At 41.9% G+C, this 24872-nt stretch overlaps 1 protein-coding gene across 3 annotated transcripts in view; it reads left to right on the plus strand.

The window, feature by feature from the left end:
- Positions 1–619: 619 nt before the first annotated feature.
- Positions 620–24872, plus strand: part of LOC115167808 (adenylate cyclase type 6) — a 76037-nt gene continuing 51784 nt past the window's right edge. Inside the window, exons 1-3 of one of the 3 annotated variants that reach the window (XM_029722438.1) lie at positions 620–845; positions 8458–8597; positions 8961–9906. In XM_029722438.1, the coding sequence (XP_029578298.1) occupies positions 8965–9906 (942 nt within the window). In that variant the 5' untranslated portion in view covers positions 620–845; positions 8458–8597; positions 8961–8964. The remainder of the gene's footprint in view (positions 846–8457; positions 8598–8960; positions 9907–24872) is intronic. The other 2 variants (XM_029722440.1, XM_029722439.1) reach the window with 2 other exon arrangements.

Here is a 24872-nt window from a genome sequence, read left to right on the forward strand (position 1 = left end):
TTTTTGGGGGTATCTGTACTTTACTTTATTATTTATATTTTTGAAAACGTGTACTTTTACTTCACTACATTCCTAAAGAAAATGATGTACATTTTACTCCATACATTTTCCCTGACACCCAAAAGTACGCGTTACATTTGGAATGTTTTTCAGGACAGGAAAATTGTCTAATTCACACACTTATCAAGAGAACATCCCTGGTCATCCCTACTGCCTCTGATCTAGTGGACTCACTAAACACATGTTTGTAAATTATGTCTGAGTGTTGAAGCATGCCCCTGGCTATCTGTAAAAAATCTATAAAAAATGTACAAAAATAAACTATGCTTGGTTTGCTTAATATGAGGTATTTGAAATTATTTATACCTTTACTTACTTTCGATAGGCCTACTTAAGTATATTTTAGAAATTACATGTACTTTTGATACTTAAGTATATTTAAGTAGTATTTTACTGGGTGACTTTCACTTTTATTTTCTATTATGGTATCTTTGATTTTTCCCAAGTATGACAATTGGGTACTTTTTTCACCACTGTATTTGTGTTGCCATTTGTTGTCCTATTATTAGTTCATGAGAAGTACTTCCCTACACACACACTGGAGCTACCTCTAGGGGGCTTACTGAGTTCATGAGAATGTATGAGGGTGAGAGAGCGTTGAGAAGAGCAAAGCGCGAACGAGAGATTTGTACATTTGGAGCCGTTCCCTTCGATTGTCGCCTACGGACGTCGATTGATAAACGTTTTCATCTGAAACGAGAAGACAGCGAAGCATGTCTACCAACGCAGAGGGAGAAAAGTAGTCCATATTGCGCGCTATTCGTACAAGGGTGTCAGTCAATGTGGTAAGTACAAGCCCTCCCGCTGTCCTAGGTTTCTGGCCAACTGTTTTTTGTAGGCTACAACAACGCTACAATAGTAGCAAGTCGACTATTATCAGTGTAGTTATAGAAAACACTAGTGCTACAAAATGTCAACAGAACATCCGAGGTTACAATGTTGAGAGTCGGCCTCTTAAGGCAAAGTGTTGCAGTAGCCTGTAGCCAAGTCTCAAGGTGGCATGTTATGTTATGCAGGTATTTGCACTGTATTTGCACTGTTTTACATGGCACTATCGACCATGTAGCTAGTAACAAGCCTATAGGCTATGTGTAAGCTTCATACATTTGTTGAGGCCTTTACTAAATAAGGAGACATTCTAGGTGCATTTACAAGAAGGGACTTACCAAGAAGAACCCGGTTTAGGACATGTATCATGTTCTCTCACCATAAAAATATGCTTGAAGGTGCATCAGGGTATCATGACTTTGCCAATACTGTAGGCCAGGGATCATTAACTAGAATTTCTGGAGTGGATGGTCGGGGGTCCGGAACATAAATTATAAATAATTTGTAGACTGCAAATTGACCTCAAGAAGCACAAAGATGTATTTGGTTAAAACATCATCATTTCGAACCTTGTTTACACTTGTATACGATCAGGTGTCTCTCTATAATGCGTGGGAATAATTGGGAACAGATTTTCCTTAATTAAAATGACTTGGAGCTTATTTTCTGGTGTTTTTTTAAAGTATGATGTACAACAATGAAAATGGTAAAAAAAAAATATATATAAATATTGTTATTTTTCTCAGGCCGCCAGTTGGGGAACCCTGCTATATTACTTGTCTAGAGTTTATCTGAGAAGTTGGTAGAGAGATTTTAAGTGATGACCGTTACTCCTGACCTAAATTCTGGCGTCGAATGGTAAGGCTATAGGGTCTTAAATAGATTACAAACGTCAGTGCAAGGAAACAGACACCCCGTTATATAGGCCTAAGCAATGTTTGAGAAGTATAGGATACTTGCCGTAACTGCAACGAAATGTAAGCAGTCTGACAGGGTAAAGGCTGGTTAACATAGGCTACACATACAAACGGTGCGTCCGATGGAATCAGTGTGTTCGGCTGGCCTTCTTGCAACCAAATAGGCTATATGCAGATAGTTGATTGCATGTCACATATCATAGAGGCCTATTTATCGCAAACATCCTGAGAATGATGTGGTCTTTAGTCCTGCATATAGATAATATACATTCAAACTCAATATATAACCTATATATATATTAATTTACAACGTTGACAACTGTTTTCACGGTTTATCCAGAGTCAGTAAGAATAGAAATACGTATTTTTTATTTAATTTTTTTATGATATCTCGAGCGGATGCTGCTGTAAATGCATGCATGCGCTGTTCTGTTTGTGTTACATAACCGCTGCATGCTGCTGTGTGCTCGAGCTGTGTGTCTGACCGGCGGCGCGTGCACCAGCGGTGAATACATGCTTGATTACCAGTCTGACCCAGAGGAGCATTGAATAATCTATTAGTGCATAGATCAGATGCTTTTATCTGCGAAACAAGACCTATATATGTCATTTGCGTATCGTGCTATTTGCTGTTTTAATATTTGTATTTAAAATAGAATATCCGACGTTCCAATCATCTACTCAATGTTAATATTTGTCCTTAAACTTGCTTTGACGTTAATGGAGAGATATTGTGGTATGGTTATGGGGGAAAGGGAAAATAAAAGAGAAACCACTTATTATAGGTGGAATTTTAGTAATGATAAAATAAGTAAAGGTAGGCTACATATTTTGGAAATTACATTATTAAAGAATACACTGAATACAAGCTAGGCTAGTGTATGTCAGACAGAAGACGATGTTGTGTATTGGCAGAATGGCAGTACAGATTTTAACTAACTGTATTTGAAATAACAAACCACAGAACAGGATTTTCTGTTTGCCAGCCCCTCAGTTAGTTCCAAAGGTTTATTTTATGAAGCAACTTCTATCAATAGCTACTGCTCTTGATTAGAAATAAGGCATGCCAGGCATGTACTGTAGAATTGAATAGATTCTAATATAATAGATTATTTGTCTATTTTGATAAATGTACATTTGTTTTCTGCATTTTGATAAATGTACATTTGTTCCCCCCCCACCACACACACACACCAGGGTTTGACATTAACTTTTTTGCCAAGTCACTTGTCCCCCCAAAAAAAGGTATGTAACACTATGGGCCAAAAAGGTGACTTAAAAGTGTGTTATATGATGCAAGGAACCACTTTACAAAAAAAAAAAAAATTATTATGATTATTAGGCCTATTACCATACAGAGAATCAGACAAAAAATGTAGGCTACTCTCTGCCTATTGACTTCTTTGCATATTCAAGCCTGTCTAAAAATACAACACTGTCCCTTTAAGGCTGTCCTGGAGGATGGTTGGCTACCCTTCATAGGCTATAAAAAGTAGCAAAATTACAACCAAATACTTCTTGTCTTTATAAAATAATTTCCTCATTCAAGGATTCAGAGAACAATTGGCTAAAGTAGCCTACTTCAAAGCAAGATAAATAACTAAGACATGTTTATCTATAACCTTGTTAAGCTAAAATATTCAGGTTAGGCTATTCTAAGAATATATTTAAAGTTGTCAGAATGACATGATCTATGTTGAATAGAGGGGAGTCCCAGCTGTCCGACAGCTTCAGATTTATTTCCCAGTTTCCAATATTGGTCACTGAGAGACGGTTTACCGGAAGCACCCTTTCATCAGCTGTGGGTCACAATTTACGCTTAAGCTGGTGGAAAGTTTTTAGGAAATTTGATATGACAATTACATTTAATACATGACAATAGTTAACTACTGAGATACAGCGCCTTCAGAAAGTATTCACACCCCTTGACTTTTTCCACATTTTGTTGTCTTACGGCCTGAATTTAAAATGGATTCAATTGAGAGACTGTGTCACTAGCCTACACACACTGGCCTGCACACATGATTTTTGAATGACTACTTCATCTCTTTACCCCACACATACAATTATCTGTATGGTCAGATTCAACCAAAAATACCAGGGAGGTTTTCCAATGCCTCACAAAGAAAGTATTCCATTACTCCAGCCGACGCTTGGCATTGCTCATGTTGATCTTAGGCTTGTGTGCGGCTGCTCGGCCATGGAAACCCATTTCACGAAGCTCCCGACGAACAGTTCTTGTGCTGACGTTGCTTCCAGAGGCAGTTTGGAACTCGTAGTGAGTGTTGCAACTGAGGACAGACAATTTTTACGCACTTCAGCACTTGGCAGTCTTGTTCTGTGAGCTTGTGTGGCCTACCACTTTGCTGCTGAGCCATTGTCACTCCTAGATGTTTCTAATTCACAATAAAAGCACTTAAAGTTGACCGGGGCAGCTCTAGCAGTGCAGAAATTTGACGAACTAACTTGTTGGAAAGGTGGCATCCTATCACTGTACCATGTTGAAAGTCACTGAGCTCTTCTGTAAGGCCATTCTACTGCCAATTTTATTTAAAAAATTTAACCAGGCTAGTCAGTTAAGAACAAATTCATATTTGCAATGACGGTCTACTGGGGAACAGTGGGTTAACTGCCTTGTTCAGGAGCAGAAAGACAGATTTGTACCTTTTCAGCTCGGGGATTCGATCCAGCATCCATTCGGTTACTGGCCCAAGGTTCTAACCACTAGTCTACCTGCCGCCCCACCCTTATGGAGATTACATGGCTGTGTGCTCGATTTTATACACCTGTCAGCAACTTGTGTGGCTGAAATAGCCAAATCCACAAATTTCAAGGGTTGTCCACATACTTTTGTATGTATAGTATATATTCATTTTGTCTGACAATTTTTTTTGTTGTTGCCCTGGACAAGCGCTGCTTGTCGAGGCACACGCATGCAGAAACACTGCACCTCTATTATTTTTCATCCATGTTGTTGTTCTACAGATTCTCCCTGGCTGAGAGATTTAGTCTTTATTAAGTTTAGAGGTTATATACCTATGTCCTTGATGTGTGCTGAATGCAGCCGGAAGCCAGCCTAGGCCCTTGTCGAAATTAGCGCACTATATAGGGAATAGGGTGTCATTTGGGATACAAGCAGTGAGTCATCAGGGCTAATGGGGGAGAGGAAACATGCACAATTTAATCTGGATTGGAGGGCTCTTCATCTCTATGTGCGTGCGGCATGTGTGTGTGTTTCATCTGTGATGGCTGCTGACTGCTAACTGCCCACTCATAGGAGCTTTGTTGTCTAATAGGGCAAACCCAACTCTGCCCTGATGTTATGGGGAGATTGATATAATGTAACTAGCTAGCTAACTTCTGTCTCTCTGTCTCTCTGTCTCTCTGTCTCTCTGTCTCTCTGTCTCTGTAAGTCTATAGGACTAGTGGAGTTGGAGGAGAATGGTTTATTTAAAGTCAGTTGGAGGCATTATACCAGCAGCAGCTGATGAGAGTTGAATTACATTATACAAATGTAGAATTGTCTGGGTTTTCCAGTTGTTGTTATCGACCTAAACAAGGCGTGATATAAGTGTTCACTTAATCCATACAGCAGTATAACTGTATAGGCCAATTGTATTTGGAATGGAAGGAACCATATTGAAATCCAGAAATATACATACAGTACATCTGTATCAGGTGTCCAATCAAAACGCATCTTTTGACCAAATGGTCAAATAGTAGATAATCCTCTATGAAAACCAATTACCTCATGTCTCTATCGTAATACGTTCAAAAGTTATTGGAGTTTTTTTTACCCTTGTAGGGTGGCCAGAATTTGGGTGACTAAATCAATGGAGGCTAGAGAAAAAAAAGTGTTAAAAAACGTGGAGCATCGCGCCAGCTAGGCTGAATTCTGTGAAAAATGAAGGCTACTGGCTACCAGACGGGCTCACTTTCCCGTTGAACTCGTCATCTTTTTTCGATTTTGAGACATGACGTAGTACGTTTCAAATTTCCTGTTATTTTTCAACAGTTTCTCACAAAAACAAGTGTCTCTGTGAAATGTCAATGGCGCACTGAGCGTATACCAAGCTTTCATTACAAATCAAATCAAAGTTTATTGGTCACATACACAGATTTGCATATGTTCTTACAGGTGCAGAGAAATGCTTGTGTTTTTAACTCCAACAGTGCAGTAATACCTTAGCAATACAAAACAATACACACATCATCCAAAAAGTAAAAAGAAAGAAAAGAAAAAGAAAAAAAGAAATATCAGAACAAATCCAATTTTCAAAAGTGTGTATACTTGTAGTTATATAGGATGAGCCATGACTAGAATACAGTTTATACATATAAAGTGGGTAAAACAGTATAAACATGATTAAAGTGACCACTCTATGGTGCAGGGTAGAGTACCAGGTGGTATCCGGCTAGTGACAGTGTTTGAGGTTTAGGTACTGGGCGGAGGCCGGCTAGTGTTGACTGTTTAACAGTCTGATGGCCTGGAGATAGAAGCCGTTTATCAGTCTCTCGGTCCCAGCTTTGCTGCAGCTGTACTGTCTCCAAGGTGGCTGGGGGTCCTTTGATCTTCTTGGCCTTCCTGTGACACAGGGTGCTGTAGGGCAGGCAGTGTGCCCTTGATGATGCGGTTGGCTGACCGCCCTCTGGAGAGTCCTGTTGTTGCAGACGGTGCAATTGCCGTACCAGGCGGTGATACAGCCCAACAGGATGCTCTCAATAATGCATCTGTACAAGTTTGTGAGGGTCTTAGGGGCCAAGATTAATTTCTTCAGCCTCCTGAGGTTGAAGAGGCGCTGTTGCGCCTTCTTTACCACACTGTCTGTGTGAAGGGACCATTTCAGGTAGTCAGTGATGTGCACGCTGAGGAACTTCAAGCTTTTGACCCCCTCCACTCCGGCCCCGTCGATGTGGTTGGGGGTGTGCTCTCTACTGTCTTCTGTAGTCCACATTGAGGGAGAGCTTATTTTCCTGGCACCACTCTGCCAAGGCACTCACCTCCTCTCTGTAGGCTGTCTCATCGTTGTTGGTAATCAGGCCTACCTCTGTTGTGTCGTCAGTAACTTGATGATTGAGTTGGAGACGTGCGTGTCCACGCAGTCATGGCTGAACAGGGAGTATAAGAGGGGGCTGAGCACGCACCCTTGTGGGGCCCCGTGTTGAGGACCAGCGTGGGGAGGTGTTTTTGCCTACCGTCACCACTTGGGGTCGGCCAGTCAGGATGTCAATGACCCAGTTGCACAGAGAGGGATTCAGACCCAGGGCCCTGAGCTTCGTGATGAGCTTGGAAGGCACTATGGTGTTGAAGGCTGAGCTGTAGTCGAGCATTCTCACATAGCTATTCCTGTTGTCCAGGCAAACTGTAATGGGTCTAGGGTGTCAGGTAAAATGGAGGTGATATGGTCCTTAGCTAGCCTCTCACAGCACTTCATGATTATAGAAATGAGTGCTACAGGACAAAGTTAATTTAGTTCAGTTACCTTCGCTTTCTTGGGTACAGGAACAATGGTGGACTTCTTGAAGCAAGTGGGGAAAACAGATTGGGATAGTGAGAGATTGAATATGTCCGTAAACACTCTGCGCATGCTCTGAGGATGCGGCTTGGGATGCCTTCTGGGCCAGTAGCCTTGGGAGGGTTAACACGCTTAAATGTCTTACTCAAGTCGGCCTTTTACATTTAATTAATTCTCGCCATGCTTGAGCTTTTTTTGCGATCTTTGAAGACGACGACCACAGAATGTGAAATCCTCAAAAGTTGTTCAGAGAAACCTGCACCACTAAGTCAACAGAGCTCGGTGCTTTTTATCGGACGTATTAGGTCACGAAGTCTGACTTTTGCGATATAATTGTTAATTATGTGTTAGAGAAAGACCCCACTGAACGATTCAGAACAGGAATAATCATGTTTGTCTTGGTAAAATGTATTTTATAACATAAGGAAGTAAAATTTCATCACCAAAGCGCGTTTTCACCAACTCTGGGCAGAGTGGGAGGACACCCTAATCTGTATACAAAATTGTGCACTGAAAAGTGTAAGACGTCAATGATAGGGCAGTCACACTTGAGTATTAGTAAAGAAAACAACATAAGGACATTTGAAGGCCCTCTCTCTGGATGAAACTGCCAAAGCGTAGGGTTGGGGATTGGGGGAGGAATAGAAAAGGGTGGTGGTGACAAAGAAGAGAATGCAGGACTATACATGTACTTTGACAATTTAGCTCATCTGTTGTTGATTAGAACAAACACACTGCCACATTTTGAGTTAGAGTTTTGTATTGTCTAGCTGCACACGCTATCCTCACATTTAGGCTATAGTCAACAACTGAACAACATACAACTGAAAACCCTTTTGTAATAAGTAACTCTTATACCTGTGTTGTAATTGCACTAACAACATGGATTACCATGTTACATTGTACTTTAGTAAATGCATTTTAATTGCATAGTAATGGAGGTTGTGTTTCAGGAAACCATGTTAGACACTGTGATTGGTTGTTTGACAGAGGTGGGCGGCTCCAAGGCAGACATACACACCTCCTGAATCCTATTTTTCCCTGACCAGTCTGACTCTGAGCCCGCTGTGTTGTGATGGGACCTGTGACCTAAATGTGATAAATGAGTGGTGTTTGACACTGTAATTCTTTGACAGTAGTGGGCCACTCCAAGGCAGACACACTCCTCCTATGTGTCCTTGTCCAGTCCTTGTGTGATCTGATCTGGGACCAGTGGGATAAATGAGTGGCCTGGCTGAGGGTCACAGCGTTGGCACACACCACAAAGCCTACACAGGTGAGGGGACCGGACTCTCAGACCTCGCATGAACCTTTTTACTTTATAAGAAGCATAGGAGGACTTATGCTCTTTTACGGAGTCAAGTAAATCAAGTGATTTTACAGAAGCTGTACTATGGATGTGTATGAAGATGCTAGGAATGAACTGAATGATAAACAGTTGAGCCCTGTGTTTGTTTCTACTTTATAATTTGATCCATTGTCAACCATATTGAAACCATGATAAAAAAAAACAGTGTTATTTCATGTCCGTCCCTAACTGTGTGTTATTGTAGTGCTGCTAACCCCCGTCTGTCTCTGACTGTGTACTGAGGTCTCTTGGTCTAATCCCTGTCTATCTGTCCCTGCTATCTCCCCCCAGTAGGATGTCGTGGGTCCGAGGCTTCTTCGTAGCCAAAGTGGACGAACGAAAGACCGCGTGGGGGGAGCGCAATGGCAGAAAGTCCAACAAGCGGAAGAACGGTTGCTCAGGGTCATCTCTCTGCAAGCCCCGCTGCATGAGCTGCCTGCGGGACGCTGAGGACCTGGACCCCACCCCTCCCACCCCCCAGCACTACCACCGTGGAGGAGGGGGGTCCGGCCCCAGCGGAGGGGGTAACTTTGGGATGCGCTGTGGCTGGCAGGAGGACCACTATGGGAAACGGACCGGGGCGGCGGGAGACCTGGGTTTGAAGGCCGTGGATCTGGGGTTCGACGACGGAGACCTGACGGGGAGGAAAGGTCCAGGGGGGGAGGATTTGGGGGAAGGAACAGGGGAGGACGGAGGAACATGCAAAGCCTTCACAGCCGCGGAGTGCTGGATGCGCGTCGTACGAGTGTTCCAGTCGAAGAAATTCACGTCGGCGAAACTGGAACGTCTCTACCAGCGCTACTTCTTCAGGCTCAACCAGAGCTCTCTGACTATGCTGATGGGTGTCCTTGTCATAGTCTGCGGCGTCATGCTAGCCTTCCACTGTGTTCACGCTCCACCCGACGTAGCCTACGCCTCGGTGCTCTCCGTGGCCATGGCCCTCTTCCTGTCCATGATGGTGGTGTGTAACAGGAACGGCTTCCACCAGGACTACATGTGGATCGTCAGCTACTTGGTGATCGGGGTGCTGCTGGTGGTCCAGGTGTTCGGGGTGTTGATGGTTGCCCCCCGAAGCGCCTCTGAGGGGATCTGGTGGTCCGTGTTCTTTATATACATAATCTATACGCTGTTGCCAGTGAGGATGAGAGCTGCAGTGCTGAGTGGAGGGGTACTGTCTACCATACACCTCATCACCGCATGGCAACTCAACCAGGACGATGTTTTCCTATGGAAACAGGTAGGGCTCTACAGTCAACATGATATGATCCCATACAACCTTATTGGAAACGGGTAGGATTATACAATCAACACTTTTTAATACAATGCAATTAATCTTATTCAGCTGGTGGCCATCTTGATACACAGTCTAACTTTATTATGAGTCATGGGGGAATTCACTTGCCATTTGCACACTTGTAGTAAAGTGTTGACGTTACATGGCTTTACACTCTATTCAGCAAGTTTTGTTGAGCAGTATCTGTATGGTTTTGATGACAATAATCATCTTTGTCTGTGCATTGGTTGAAATTGTGCAATGCTTTATTGAGAATAGCTTGAAGACCGGAGGTGTATACTACGACTCAAGCTAGACCTTCTGAGGGTTTTCTAGAGCTATCCAGCATCCGTAAGCTTCACATTCCTGCTCAGGCATCAACTGTATTATGACTGTGGATATTGCTTGTCCGCCTGCTGCTAACTCTAGCAAGCTTGTAACTGCGCGTGCATGTCGCACATGGCTAGTCGAACGCCGAACTCTTCATTGAGAAACATCAATCCATGGGCGAGTCAGTGCCACATTTTCATTTTCTTGCAAATTCAGCAGGCTATGGTGTGAAATAGGCTTTTAGAAGTGCCATCTTTATTTTATTGCTTATCGTTAATGCCGACTTTTGTGTGCTCATCAATGCACAAACACCTTTTCCCCCCACTCCTATCACTAGAATAATTGTATTAAGTTATATAAAAGTTTTACTGTGCTTGAAGTTTCAATTGCATTCTGTCATTACTGAATGTGTAATGTGATAGGTATTTTAATAACTACTATTTTCTAACACACAAAAAACATTTGATTGATAAAATATTTAGTCAGTTTGATTTAAATGAAGGGGATGATGGCGCAATCTTTGCGATAGGGACGGAATCTGATTTCATTGGTCCTCAACTCGCGACTCAGACTCTCCATTCAGGATAAATGGAGTTCTGAAGGATTCGGTGGCATAGAAATTTACCTGGCTAAAAGGTGAGCCATTTTTCGTGGTACCAGTTATCCCGCGTTAAACTCAGTTGACCAAAATTACCTTGCTAACTCCACAAACCAGGTATGTAGAAAAGGGCTCGGCTCATGTATCTGACACTTTGGTAACTATATGTAAAAAAATATATATACAATGGCAAGAAAAAGTATGTGAACTCTTTAGAATTACCTGGATTTCTGCATAAATTGGTCATACAATTTGATCTGATCTTCATCTAAGTCACAACAGTAGACAAACATAGTCTGCTTAAACTAATAACGCACAAACAATTATATGTCTTTATTGAACACACCGTGTAAACATTCATAGTGCAGGGTGGGAAAAGTATGTGAACCCTTGGATTTAATAACTGGTTGACCCTCCTATGGAAACAATAACCTCAACCAAATGTTTTCTGTAGTTGTGGATCAGACCTGCACAACAGTCAGGAGGAATTTTGGACCATTCCTCTTTACAAAACTGTTTCAGGAATATTCCTGGGATGTCTGGTGTGAACTGCTGTCTTGAGGTCATGCCACAGCATCGCAATCAGGTTGAGGTCAGGACCCTGACTGGGCCACTCCAGAAGGTGTATTTTCTTCTGTTGAAGCCATTCTGTTGTTGTTTTACTTCTGTGTTTTGGGTCGTTGTCCTGTTGCATCACCCAACTTCTGTTGAGCTTCAATTGGCGGACATCTAGCCTAACATTCTCCTGCAAAATGTCTTGGTAAACTTGGGAATTCATTTTTCTGTCGATGATAACAAGCTGTCCAGGCCCTGAGGCAGCAAAGCAGCCCCAAACCATGATGCTCCCTCCACCATACTTTACAGTTGAGATGAGGTTTTGATGTTGGTGTGCTGTGCCTTTTTTTCTCCACACATGGTGTTGTGTGTTCCTTGCAAACAACTCAACTTTAGTTTAATTTATCCACAGAATATTTTTCCAGTAGCGCAGAACATCCAGGTGCACTTTTGCAAACTTCAGACGTGCAGCAATGTTTTTTCTGGACAGCAGTGGCTTCTTCCGTGGTGTCCTCCCATGAACACCATTCTTGTTTAGTGTTTTACGTATCGTAGACTCGTCAACAGAGACGTTAGCGTGTTCCAGAGATTTCTGTAAGTCTTTAGCTGACACTCTAGGATTCTTCTTAACCTCATTAAGCATTCTGCACTGTGCTCTTGCAGTTATCTTTGTAGGACGGCCACTCCTAGGGAGAGTAGCAACAGTGCTGAACTTTCTCCATTTATAGACACTTTGTCTTACCGTGGACTGATGAACATCAAGGCTTTTAGAGATACTTTTGTAACCCTTTCCAGCTTTATGCAAGGCATGGTGTTCGAGGCATGGTGCACATCAGGCAGTGCTTCTTGGGAATAGCAAACTCAGTGTGTGAGTTAAAAAAAAAAAAATGTATAGGTCAGGGCAGCTCTAACCAACGTCTCCAATCTCATCTCATTGATTGGACTCCATGTTAGCTGACTCCTGACTCCAATTAACCCAGAGGTTCACATACTTCTTCCAACCTACACTGTGAATGCTTACATGATGTATTCAATATAGACAAGAAAAATACAATAATTTGTGTGTTTATTAGTTTACACTTGTCTATTGTTGTGACTTAGATGAAGATCAGATCAAATTTGATGACCAATTTATGCATATATCCATGTCATTCCAAAAGCTCCGCATACTTTTTCGTGCCACTGTACGTTTTAACTTAAGAAAAAACAATGCATGACCATTCATGGAGTCTTGCTCAATCCAAATTCTTGCTAGATCGAGTGTAGCTAAACTTCAATGAACGTTTCAGGGAACACACTTTTGGCATGAGAAGAAAGATACAAAATCACTCCACCTCTTCCTTCTTAGCCAGGGCCCCCTATTTATCCTTTTACAATCAGGCCCCACTACCCACGACTATCCATGACCTGAAGCAACCTACTTTTTCTTCCCTCTGCATTCATATAATATAGGATAAACTGTGTACGGACTCCATATTTCACACACACTCCTTTCACCATTCTCCCATGGTGTGGTGTCAAAGGTGCCTTACTAAAAGTAGATGGGACCGTGAAGTGTTGGCCGCCTTAAAATGTTATTTTTAATGAAGCTGTGTGTGCGTGTGTGTGTTTTCAGCTTCAGGGCGACGATCAGAAGCTCCTTTTGGAGTTTGTAGGTCATTTGGGTTGAATGAGCCTGTTTAGCTGTGTTTTGCAGGAATATCATGATAATATAATACAGTAGCATTCATATTCAAGCCTCAATTCACTGAGACAAGGATGCCATTGTGGTTTTGTGTAAGGGGTGGGGGAATATTTTGCGGATGGGGGCGTTGGGGAGGATTCTGATAGTCCAACGGACTTGACAAAGGAACATAACTGAATATCCATTGCTTGAAAATAGAGGAAGAGATTGACCCAAACTTTTTTCTTACTAGATTTATGCATTATTTTGTCATTATGAATGATTATTGCATATAAACTGCCTATAAACGTTATTACATAGTTTGCTAAACTTTACTTACTAATGTTGATGAATACATGAACAAGTCTTGTCAAATTGTTGACATTACTTTATAAACAATCCATAAGCAAACACTTCAGATAAAGAGTTCTTGACAAATTGCCAGTAGCAGTAGATTCTGCTGTACACAGTCTATCAAAACATATTGATTTATAGTTATGATACTATTTGATATGACAAGTTATTGACATGTCCATTAGATCAGTACCATTTAAAATCAGATGTAGGCTGAGCCCCAAATGGTACCTTATTCCCTATTTAGTGCACTACTGCACTAAATAGGGAATAGGGTGCCATTTGGTATGCAGTGTAGTATGATACAGATGTGGGATCCTAATTTGATCACTCTTTTGTTGCTGAGAATGTTCCTGGAAAGCAGGAAGTTCAAACTGGTATTGTATTTGAGTTTTAAAAAGGCTTCTGAAGTTAGTCATTTCCACTTTGAAATGTCAGACTCAATTTGCCCTAATGAAAAATGTATTAAGCCATACAAAAATGTACATTTAATTATAATCCACATAATAATTGACATTTCCTATTGCTGCAGGATTCTTTTCCTGCTGTAGTAAATTGGCTCAAATTTAAGACCTTACATCTGTATATACAACCACTCGAAATGGGACCGTATTGACATGGTACAGTTTACTACTGGTTCAGTGGTCTGGTGCTTTGCTTGTCCACTCCCCACTCCCTCCCTAGACAGACACTGAATCCCAGACCCTTTAGCATTCAACTCAATTATTTATATGTACACTAGTTGACCGATAGGGGGTGCTATGTTGAAGCCACCAGGCCTCCATGTTGGCACTCCGCCACCATGTTGGCACTCCGCCACCATTGCTAAAAATATATTTTGAAAGCTATAGAAATGTATTGATTAATGTCTACATAATGTTTTGGTGACGTTTATTCTATTACAGACACTTTAATGCATACTTTTAAATTACATTATGTGAGATAAACAGTAACATTCAAAAACATTTTCCTGAAAGTATAATTTTTTTGATGACTAATGTTACTGTCCCCACTACAACAACAAAAAAAGACGTGATTTTGTCTTTGAAGCACTGTAGAATTCCGTTCATTCCTATGGAGGACTGCTTTTACTGGGGAGTGCCAAAATGTCTGACCGGTTCTTAATGGCCAATAAATAGCATCAGCAATCTAGTGTTTTATATACAGTGCCTTCAGAAAGTACTCATACCCCTTGACTTTTTCCATATTTTATTGTTACAGCCTGAATTCAAAATGGATTAAATATGTTTTTTTCTCACCCATCTACACACAGTACCCCATATTGATGACCTGGAAACGTGTTTTTAGAAGGGGAAAAAAATGACACTCCAAATTGAGCTCGGGTTGCATCCATTTTCCTATCATTCTCCCTGAGATGTCACTACAACTTGATTGGAGTCCACCTGTGGCCAATTCAATTGTCTGGACATTATTTAGAAAGATACACACCTGTCTATATAAGGTCCCACAGTTGACCGTGCATGTCAGAGCAGAAACTATACCATGAAGTCCAAGGAACTGTCCGTAGATCTCCAGGATTGTCATGAGGAATATATCTGGGGAAGGGTATAAAACAATTTCAAGTGTGTTGAACTTTTCCAAGAGCACAGTGGTCTCCATCATTGGAAAATTGAAAAAATATGGAACTACCCAGACTCTGCCTAGAGCTGGCCGTCCGACCAAACTAAGCAACCGGGCAAGAAGGACCTTGGTTAGGGAGGTGACCAAGAACCCAATGACCACTCTGACAGAACTACAGAGTTCCTTGGCTGAGATGGAAGAACCTGCCAGAAGGACAACAGTCTCTACAACACTTCACCAATCTGGGCTTTATGGGATAGTGGCCAGACAGAAGCCACTCCTGAGAAAAAGGCACATGACAGCACACTTTGAGTTTGCAAAAAGGCAGGTAAAAGACGGAGAGCATAAAGTAAAAGATTATGTGGTTTGGAGAGACAAAACTCTTTGGCCTGAATGCAAAACGCGATGTCTGGAGAACCAGGCACAGCTTATCACCCGTCTAACACCATCCCTACCGTGAAGCATGGTGGTGGCAGCATCATGCTGTGGGGATGCTTTTCAGCAGGAAGGTAAGGATAGAGAGAACTTTGAATTCTTGTTGAGAACCTGCTTCAGAGTGCAAACAACTTTAGACTGGGGTGAAGATTTATGTTCCAACAGGACAATGACCCCAAGCATACAGCCAAAGCAGTGCTGGAATGGCTTCAGGACAAGAATGAGAAAGTCCTTGAGTGGCCCAGCCAAAGCCCAGACTTGAATCCCATTGAAAATATGTGGAAAGACTTGAAGATTGCTGTTCACCGCCGCTCCCCATCTAACTTAACAAAGCTTGAGAAAATCTGCAAGGAAGAATGGGAGAAAATCCCCAAATCCAGATGTGCAATGCTGATAGACATACCCAAGCTGACTCAAAGCTGCCAAATGGGCTTCTGCAAAGTATTGACTCAGAAGTGTGAATACTTATGTAAATGAGGTATTTCATTTTCAATTAATTTCAATTAGTTTTCACTTTATCATTATGGGGTATAGTGTGTAGATGGGTAAGAAAAAAAATATTGCAGACACCTATCCAATCCTGTCAGATCTCCACGTGCCTATGGGGGTAGGGGCTGGGGGTCGATTTGGGATCCAGGGAGTGTGTGTCTGTGGGCTCAGTGGTTGGCTGTGTGAGGCTCGCTGCCTGGTGGGTTTTGGCAGAGAAGGGTGGCCGGCCAGCCTGCTCTGGTGATCATGGCCTCCTGATAGACTGTGAACTGGCCTGGGGCTGTAGGGACTGGACTGGCCATGCATGGGTGTTAATAGGACTGGGGGGAATGTTCTGGCAGGGACAGTGTGCCTGTGTCCTTATATAGGGTGCCATTTGGTGCGCAGGGACAGGGTTTCTCTCCCTTTCTCTATCCCATCCATGGGAATAAGTTCCAGTCCCATGAGCAATCAATGACAGGGACATGAGCTCTAGTGGTGGGAGGGAGGACACTGCTGTAGTGCTCCTTCCTCTAGTTCTCTGACATTCTTGAGTTGCATAAAGTAAATAATATCTAAAAGGTTTTATGTGACTTTATTAAAATTGAAAAAAATGAGCGTGATGATGATTGTACGTTCTCCCTTTGATTCAGTGGTGAATGATAGTAGTTTGCGCAATTGTTCACCCTCTCTGGGGGAACAATCTGCCAGTCAGTCTCTGTCTGTGTTTGCCACCAGTGATTTCGTGAATGTACAGTAGAACCCCATTCAGTTTAGCCAGCCCAGAGGGAGGGAGGCTGGGAGGCCCCTGGCATCACATGGCCAGACATCCCTAATCTGGGAAACTCTTCTCCTCTTCTGAGACCTCTCTCTCTCCACACACACACACAAACCTCTCTCCCCCATCTATGTTTTTCGCTTTTCCCCTTACTTGAATTTTCCCTCTGGAAATGGACATGAAGTATCAGGGACAGAGAGACTGTTGATAGGAGGGACAAAAAAAGAGACTCGGAGAGGGTGGTGACAGAGATGGAGAGTGTGTGAAATAGCACCAGGCTGAATCATCCAGCTGAAAAACAACGGCATGTATATCTTTTCATTCTCTGTGTGTGTGTGTGTGTGTGTGTGTGTGTGTGTGTGTGTGTGTGTGTGTGTGTGTGTGTGTGTGTGTGTGTGTGTGTGTGTGTGTGTGTGTGTGTGTCACACGATTCTATTCTCCACAAAGACTGCCTTAACATAGAGTGGCCTTTTTATTTCTTGCTCGGCTGAGAATGAGATTGAGCCGACAGAACTTCTGATGATTATTTCCAATAGATCTCTGTGTCCCGTTCTCTGTTCTGGACTTGCCTCGCTCGGTCTGGGCTACATCTTGATTCACCCTGGCTGAGCCCTGGCCTGGCTGGCACTCTGATGAAAGCAGATCGATGAAGATTGATAGATAACCGTCTCTCAAGAGAGACACACTTACTCTGTCCCTTGATGTCAGTCTTGGTCTTCTCTCAGTCACAGAGCTGGATGAGAATGTCCTCATTCACACTTTGGGCCATGTAAGAGCTGAGGTTCTGGTGCTCTGGAAAAAAACTATTTTTTAGAGAAAGTGGAGGGACCAGAAACAGGAAACTTTACTGTCATGCAAAACAACTGTTGCTAGTAATGGAGACCACAGAAGCAAGGCCATTGGCTGAAAAGCATTGGCTGAAACTAATACATGGACATTTCATCATAATTGACATACCAATTCTCTAGGGGGTGGGCTCTTTAGAGAGATTGGAGAGATCAGAAACGGGACACTTTAGTGCCATTCAACAAATGCAGACCACAAAATGAATGGATATTTAGGCATATCTATGTAGCTACTATTTGTCTGTGCGTTCCTCACCAAATGATATTGACCTGACCAGTGAGGGAGAAAGAACCTGAATGTGAGGCATGTGACTGTGGTAAAGCCTTTGCTTACACATATCCTTCCTCATCTATAGGCCTACATCTGATTTAATCTCATTACATCACACCTAAGCCCTACATGCATGTCAGTATTAAAGATGGCACATGACGTCATGGATATTTCATTTATTATTGTTTTAGGTCACCTGCACCCGTCATGTGTCCTAGAACCATAGACCGTGTCCCAAATGGCAGCCCAAGGGCTGTGGTCAAAACGAGTGCACTAAATAGTAGTGCTGGGAATTGCCAGGGACCTCACAATACAATATTATCACCATACTTAGGTGCCGATACGATATGTATTGCGATCCTCACAATTCTGTATGTATTGTGATTTGATATTTTGATGTTCCAAACATATTGCTCACTATGTGTCTGCAGCAGACACAAAATAGAGCATGAGAAGGGTTTTTTCATCAGTCAGGGAAATAAAATTAGCTGAAAACAACATGTTTGCTCACTATTTAAAAAGAAGATGGAGAACAAGTTATAGAATGAGAAATACCGGAGTTTTTGCGCAGGTACTGCCGACTAGCGCTAGCTAACGCCACCTACAGGAGCCACCCCCCCCCCAAAAAATATATATATATACATATACATACACACACACACACTACCGTTCAAAAGTTTGGGGTCAATTAGAAATGTCCTTGTTTTTGAAAGAAAAGCTTATTTTTTTTGTCCATTTAAAATAACATCAAATTGATCAGAAATACAGTGTAGACATTATTAATGTTGTAAATGACTATTGTAGCTGGCAACGGCAGATTTTTTATGGAATATCTACATAGGCGTACAGAGGCCCATTATCAGCAACCATCACTTCTGTGTTCCAATGGCACGTTGTTAGCTAATCCAAGTTTATCATTTTAAAAGGCTAATTGATCATTAGAAAACCCTTTTGCAATTATGTTAGCACAGCTGAAAACTGTTGTTCTGATTTAATTAAGTAATAAAACTGTCCGCCTTTAGACTAGTTGAGTATCTGGAGCATCATCATTTGTGGGTTCGATTACAGCCCCAAAATGGCCAGAAACAAAGCACTTTCTTCTGAAACTTGTCAGTCTATTCTTGTTCTGAGAAATGAAGGCTATTCCATGCGAGAAATCGCTGATAATGGGCCTCTGTACACCTATGTAGATATTCCATAAGAAATCTGCCGTTTCCAGCTACAATAGTCATTTCAACATTAACAATGAATGTCTACACTGTATTTATGATCAATTTGATGTTATTTTAAAGTACAAAAAATGTGCTTTTCTTTCAAAAACAAGGAAATGTTTAAGTGACCCCAAACTTTTGAACGTGTGTGTGTGTGTGTACGCGTGCGTGCGTGCGTGTATATATATGCCTTCAAAAAGAATTCAAAATTGATTGAATATAATTTTTATCACGCCATCTACCCACAATACCCTATAACAACAGTGAAAACATGTTTTTAGAAAATGAAATGCAGAAATATCTAATTTACATTAGTATTCAAACCCCTTTGCTTCTACACTACAAATTGAGCTCAGGTGCATCCAATTTCCTTTGATCATTCCTGTGATCTCACTACAACTTGATTAGAGTCCACCTGTGGCCAATTCAATTGTTTGGACATAATTTCCGACACAGAGTTGCGACGAGCCATGTATCTGTGGAAAGGTATAAAACAATTTCTAGAGTGTTGAACGTTTGTAAGAGCAGAGTGGTCTCCATCATTGGGAAATTGAAAAAAATATGGAACTAACCAGATTCTGCCGAGAGCTGACCGTCCGACCAAACTGAGCAACCGGGCAAGAAGGACCTTGGTCAGGAATGTGTTCCTTGGCTGAGATGGGAGAACCTGCCAGAAGGACAGCAGTCTCTACAGCACTTCACCAATCTGGGCTTTATGTGAAAATGGCCAGACGGGAGCCACAGCTGAGAAAAAGGCACATGATAGCATGTAACTCTTTGGCATGAATGCAAAGTTATATGTCTGGAGAAAACCAGGCACAGCTCATCACCCGTCTAACACCATCCCTACTGTGAAGCATGGTGGTGGCAACATCATGCTATGGGGATGATTTACAGCGGCAGGGACCGTGAGACTGGTATACTTCAGAGTGCAAAGAGTTCCAACATGACAATGACCCCAAGCATATAGCCAAAGCAATGCTGGAATGGCTTCAGAACAGGAATGTGAAAGTCCTTGAGTGGCCCAGACTTGAATCCCATTGAAAATCTGTGGAATAGACTTGAAGATTGCTGTTCACCACCGCTCCCCATCTAGCGTAACAGAGCTTTGGAATATCTGCAAGCAAGAATGGATTGTTGCGTATAACAATCAGTGCGTGATGACGTAGTGCACACAAAATATACTTTTTCACTTATGTTTTCATGTACTGAATAAAATCTAAAGTTCAATGCGTTTCCATTATTGCATTTTCAACTGTTGGCACGTGCGCTCTAGTCAACAGCTCGCAGATAAAGTGTGGGTAGGCTGTATGGCTAGGCTAGCCTACATAATGAGATTATTATGGAGAATATTTGTATTTTCCAAACGGTAGTCAAGCATCGATCATCATGACACCAGAATAAGACCCTCAATATTTATTGGAAAGGAGCATCAAGCTCATTACTGTGCACTTTCACCACCCTGTGAAGTTCATCATTTATTTCATCTGTAGCCAATAAACTGCATGTTTCCTGAGTCGTTGTGGGAGGACCATGCCATATCATCGCGTGACTCCAAGTTTACTTCCATATGATGGTTATTATATCAATATTTGCACATAAAGGTGTTTCCACTGCCATTTCTCGCATAATAGATTTTACCGACACAAAAAGATCCCACCGTATCGAATGAACAAATGATCTGTCGGCATTTGTACAATTTTACTTTTCAAAGAGTGTTGCATTATGGAGATAAAAATAGTCCGACTTGTGCCTACAGTACATGTCGACTGCATGAAATGTACAAAAATCATGTTATCAAAGGTCATGAAGTTTTGACTGCAGTCGACTGCAAGTTTCTGCAGTTGCTCTTCAACTTCATCCTGCAGCCATCGCCTGCATTGTGGGAGGCTCTATTGTAAACCAATCATTAGACTGTTTTTGTTTTTGACCCATGCAAAGGTGACCAAAGACATGACTGAAACAGTAACCAATTTTGCCCTATTTCCGTCAGCTGTCGTCATTCTTTTTCAAAATACGGTATGACTTTACTTGCATAAAAACTATGGATGGAAATGTGGTTATAGATAGAGATATATGGCTCTGTTGTGTCCTGGTCATTGTGAGTGTATGTGGGGATTTCTGAGTATTGACTGCTGTGGTCTTGCCTGGCCTGGTGGCTGGCGCCGTGCGCTCAAACTGTGGCTGGGACAGATAGGCGCACGAACGCACACTCCTCGCTCAGACAGACCGACACCACAGAGACCAACCAGCTCTGAGGGAATAGCTCATGAAGTGGACCACCTGTCCCCTTGGTTGTTTGTTGTGTCATTGTCCCTATTGACAGTGGTAAGACAAGACACATCCAAACCAGGAGTACATCCAAATCAGGAGTACAGTACATATGGCCAACTTTTATAAAGTTGTTTTGTTTTGATTCTGAAAGAAAAGTCCTGGCAGTTGGACACACTGGATATATTGACTATAGTGTTGTATATTGATATTATATGGATTATTGTGATATATTGCATCAGTTATTGCTCAGCTGTAGCTATTCTCCATGTTGCTGTGGTAATAACGTGAACTTAACCCCTTAGTCTATGTCCGCGCCCCGTGGAAATCTAATTAGCATAATAAAACATCCCCATTAAAAATCGGAGATGGTTTTTTTTTTGCATTGGATGCGTCCGCCAATGTTGCACTTCTGCATCTACAGTGAAAGGTGACGGAGCTAGAGTGGTGTTTTTCAGACCATCCCGAAAATCGGTCTTCTAACAAAATCGTCTGTAGCATCCGAACAGTTTGGGCTACACACTAATATGACCCCTCTGTGGAAAGGTGACTCTCACGAACACGTACATGTATGTTGCTCTAGGACCACCAGAAGCCTCACAAGACTCGTCTAAAGGTCCCCCGGTGTTTTATCAAATAATTCTTACTTTTTTTTATATAGTTCAAGGGGTCTTACAATTCAAAATCAAATAGCTAAATGATCCTTGGTATGACTTTCTTTAACCCCCCCAGCTTAGACAGGGCTTAGTCTGTAGAGCGTTTTAAGCAATATGGAGTAGTCTATATACAATATATATTTAGATATAAATATATTAATCTCAACCCTCATTCTGTACTGACCTTTCCTTCAACTCACTTACTCATCCTTGTTGCACTGGCAGGCGCATATGGTAACAACAGTTGCTACACACTACTTAGGAACAGTAACAGGAACTACAGAATTTACATGGTAGTCTGTGGTAGTACTAGAGTACAGACGGTCAAATATATTGGCACCCTTTCCCTTTTTTAATGGAGTGCAACGGAGCAGAATGTTCTGTTCTGGTTGATTTGTTATCTTTTTACCCTGTAGGCACCTAAACATTTTCACAGGTGAGATAAATGACACAGCAAACAAGATCACTTGCCTCTTGACATATTAATCCGATTTTTTTTTAGTTCAGGCCATTTTTTTGACTTTGTGAGAAGGAAAGAAAAGTGAAAAATCTCTTTCAGTTTAGTTTTTTTGTTGTTGGTCCTGTGCAATTGTAAATCAAACAAATATACACCTTTTTATTACATAAAATGTCAAATTATTTTAGAAGAAATTGTGAGTTGTGCAAGGGTGCCAATATATTTGATTTCACATATAGACCATGCTTTGTGTCTGCAGTTTGTTTAGACCTGGTGTTGCTGCTAGTGGAAAAACCTGTTTCTGTGGAATTAGTTTGTTGTGTAGTCACTCAACTCGCTGTCTGCAGGTCAACCCAGTGGAAAGATAACATACTGATCCTCCTGGTGCACAGTAGTACACCTGGATTCAAATCCTGTTCAAAACATTTCAAATACTTTAGCTGTGTTCTATTGAGCTTGCCTGTTGAATGGAACCCATTAGAAAAGCCCCAAAAGTTCAAACTCTGCCCACCTGGTACTCCAGGCAGTCTAAAGCAAATGCTTAACAGATTCGAAAGATTTTGAATAGTATGTACACCCAGTTCTGCACACCAGTGGTGAACAAGATACCAATCAATGAGTTGTCACAGTCTGAGAGGTGTACATAATGCATTTAGGGCAGAACTCTTTCCTTACGTAAGAAAACGGCCTGACAACCAACCGCCAGCCATCACCACACTATCTACCTGAACCTTAGACTGATCATCCACACGTTTTGCTCAGAAAATACCTCACTTCTGTGTGACTTGCTCGCACTGTGAGGTAAGTGTTAGGTACACCATAGAATTAGTAGAACGGGGACCCATTCAAGTAAATTATACCATAATGGGTGGGCTGGTACTTCTATTCATTGTAATTGTATGAGGGAGACCAATCTGTGACGCATGGCCCACTGACATTTACCCCAGTCCGAGGGAATGAGGGCAGCATCATAGAGTTAGCAGTTAGCATGCACAGGAGAGCTTAATTTCCATTAAATGCATATCAATATTGTTTTGCTCACTCCTCTGGTCTTCAGGGTCTTACTGGGTCCTTTGTGCTATGGGATCATTGATCAACCCAGTAAACTGGTACCCATTTTACACTATCGTACTGAACCAGACCGAACTGTGTTGGCTTGGATATTGTATTTTCCAGCAACTGGTGGATGCGTAACCAGGCCAGCTTAGTAGAGCTTGGTTTGGCTCAGTAGAGTATAAAGTGGACTGTATGATCTGTCTCTGTCTCTAACACAGTACAGCAGACTTGGCTAATGGCGGTGAGAATTCTTCGTCAGATTTCACGGGCGCCAAACAAGTCCATAGGGAAAGACAAACCCTGGAGGCCTACAATACACTGGCTCAGATCATGGAAACGCAGGAGCCCAGCTGAGAAAGAGAGCGAGGTAGTGAGACACACACACACAGAGCGAGAGAGAGAAAGGGAGGAGAGACCTAGGGATACACAGTGTAAGAGAGCGAGTGAGACAGAGACACGTGCACGCACACGCACACGTGTGACTCATCCTGTCATTGTGTTACAGCCTAGAAGGGTGATACTACAGTGATATAACACTGGATAACTCTATAGTACACCATACTAGTGGGTGGGAGGAGTTCCAAATAGCACCCTATTCCCTATTTAGGCCTCTAGTCAAAAGTAGTGCACCATATAGGGAATCTGGTCAAAAGTAGAGTATAGGGTGTCACTTGGGACATACCACAGGATAAGCGATAACATAAATATTGCACATAAAATAACACCACTGATGAGACTTAAGAATAGTCTGGGCTAATAATAGTAATTTGAGTGAGGCTAGGCTAACACTGCTGAAACTTCTAATAACAGACACCAGACCTGGGTTCAAGTAGTATTTTTTTGGGTGGACCACATTTTAGGTTATAGGTCAAATCTTGAAATTCATATAACATTTTCATTGATTATTTTCCATATTTTTATTTTACCTTTGGACAACATGTTTATTTATTTTTATACATAATTCAAAGTAATGCTTATTTTGCTCATATGACTCACCACCTGGATTTGGTATTATGTAGCAAAATTTGAAATTGTATTATTTACATTGGTTAAAAGTAGAGACTCAGTGCTACAAAATTGTATATCATACACTGCATTTTTGAGGAACAATGTGAAAATCATTCTGCTTCGACAGTTGATAAACTTGTAAACTCACTTTTAAGAAATGGCCTTTGAATGTTTTGGTATCTAGTGAAGAGCTCTTGCTTGTCTACACCCATTCAGCATCGTTCACACCCTCTTAAGCTTTAGCTCCACCCATCTCGTTTCGCTCTCAGAGCATTCAGAGCGCACACTTGATGCTCTGGCCGATGATTTGTTTACCTCTGGATAACATGAAAACACCCTAACCAGCTCTGCTGGCAACAATTTCATTACACTTTTTTGCCGACGTTTACTGAC

The sequence above is a fragment of the Salmo trutta genome, chromosome 30 (assembly GCF_901001165.1).
Source record: "Salmo trutta chromosome 30, fSalTru1.1, whole genome shotgun sequence".
NCBI lineage: Eukaryota > Metazoa > Chordata > Actinopteri > Salmoniformes > Salmonidae > Salmo > Salmo trutta.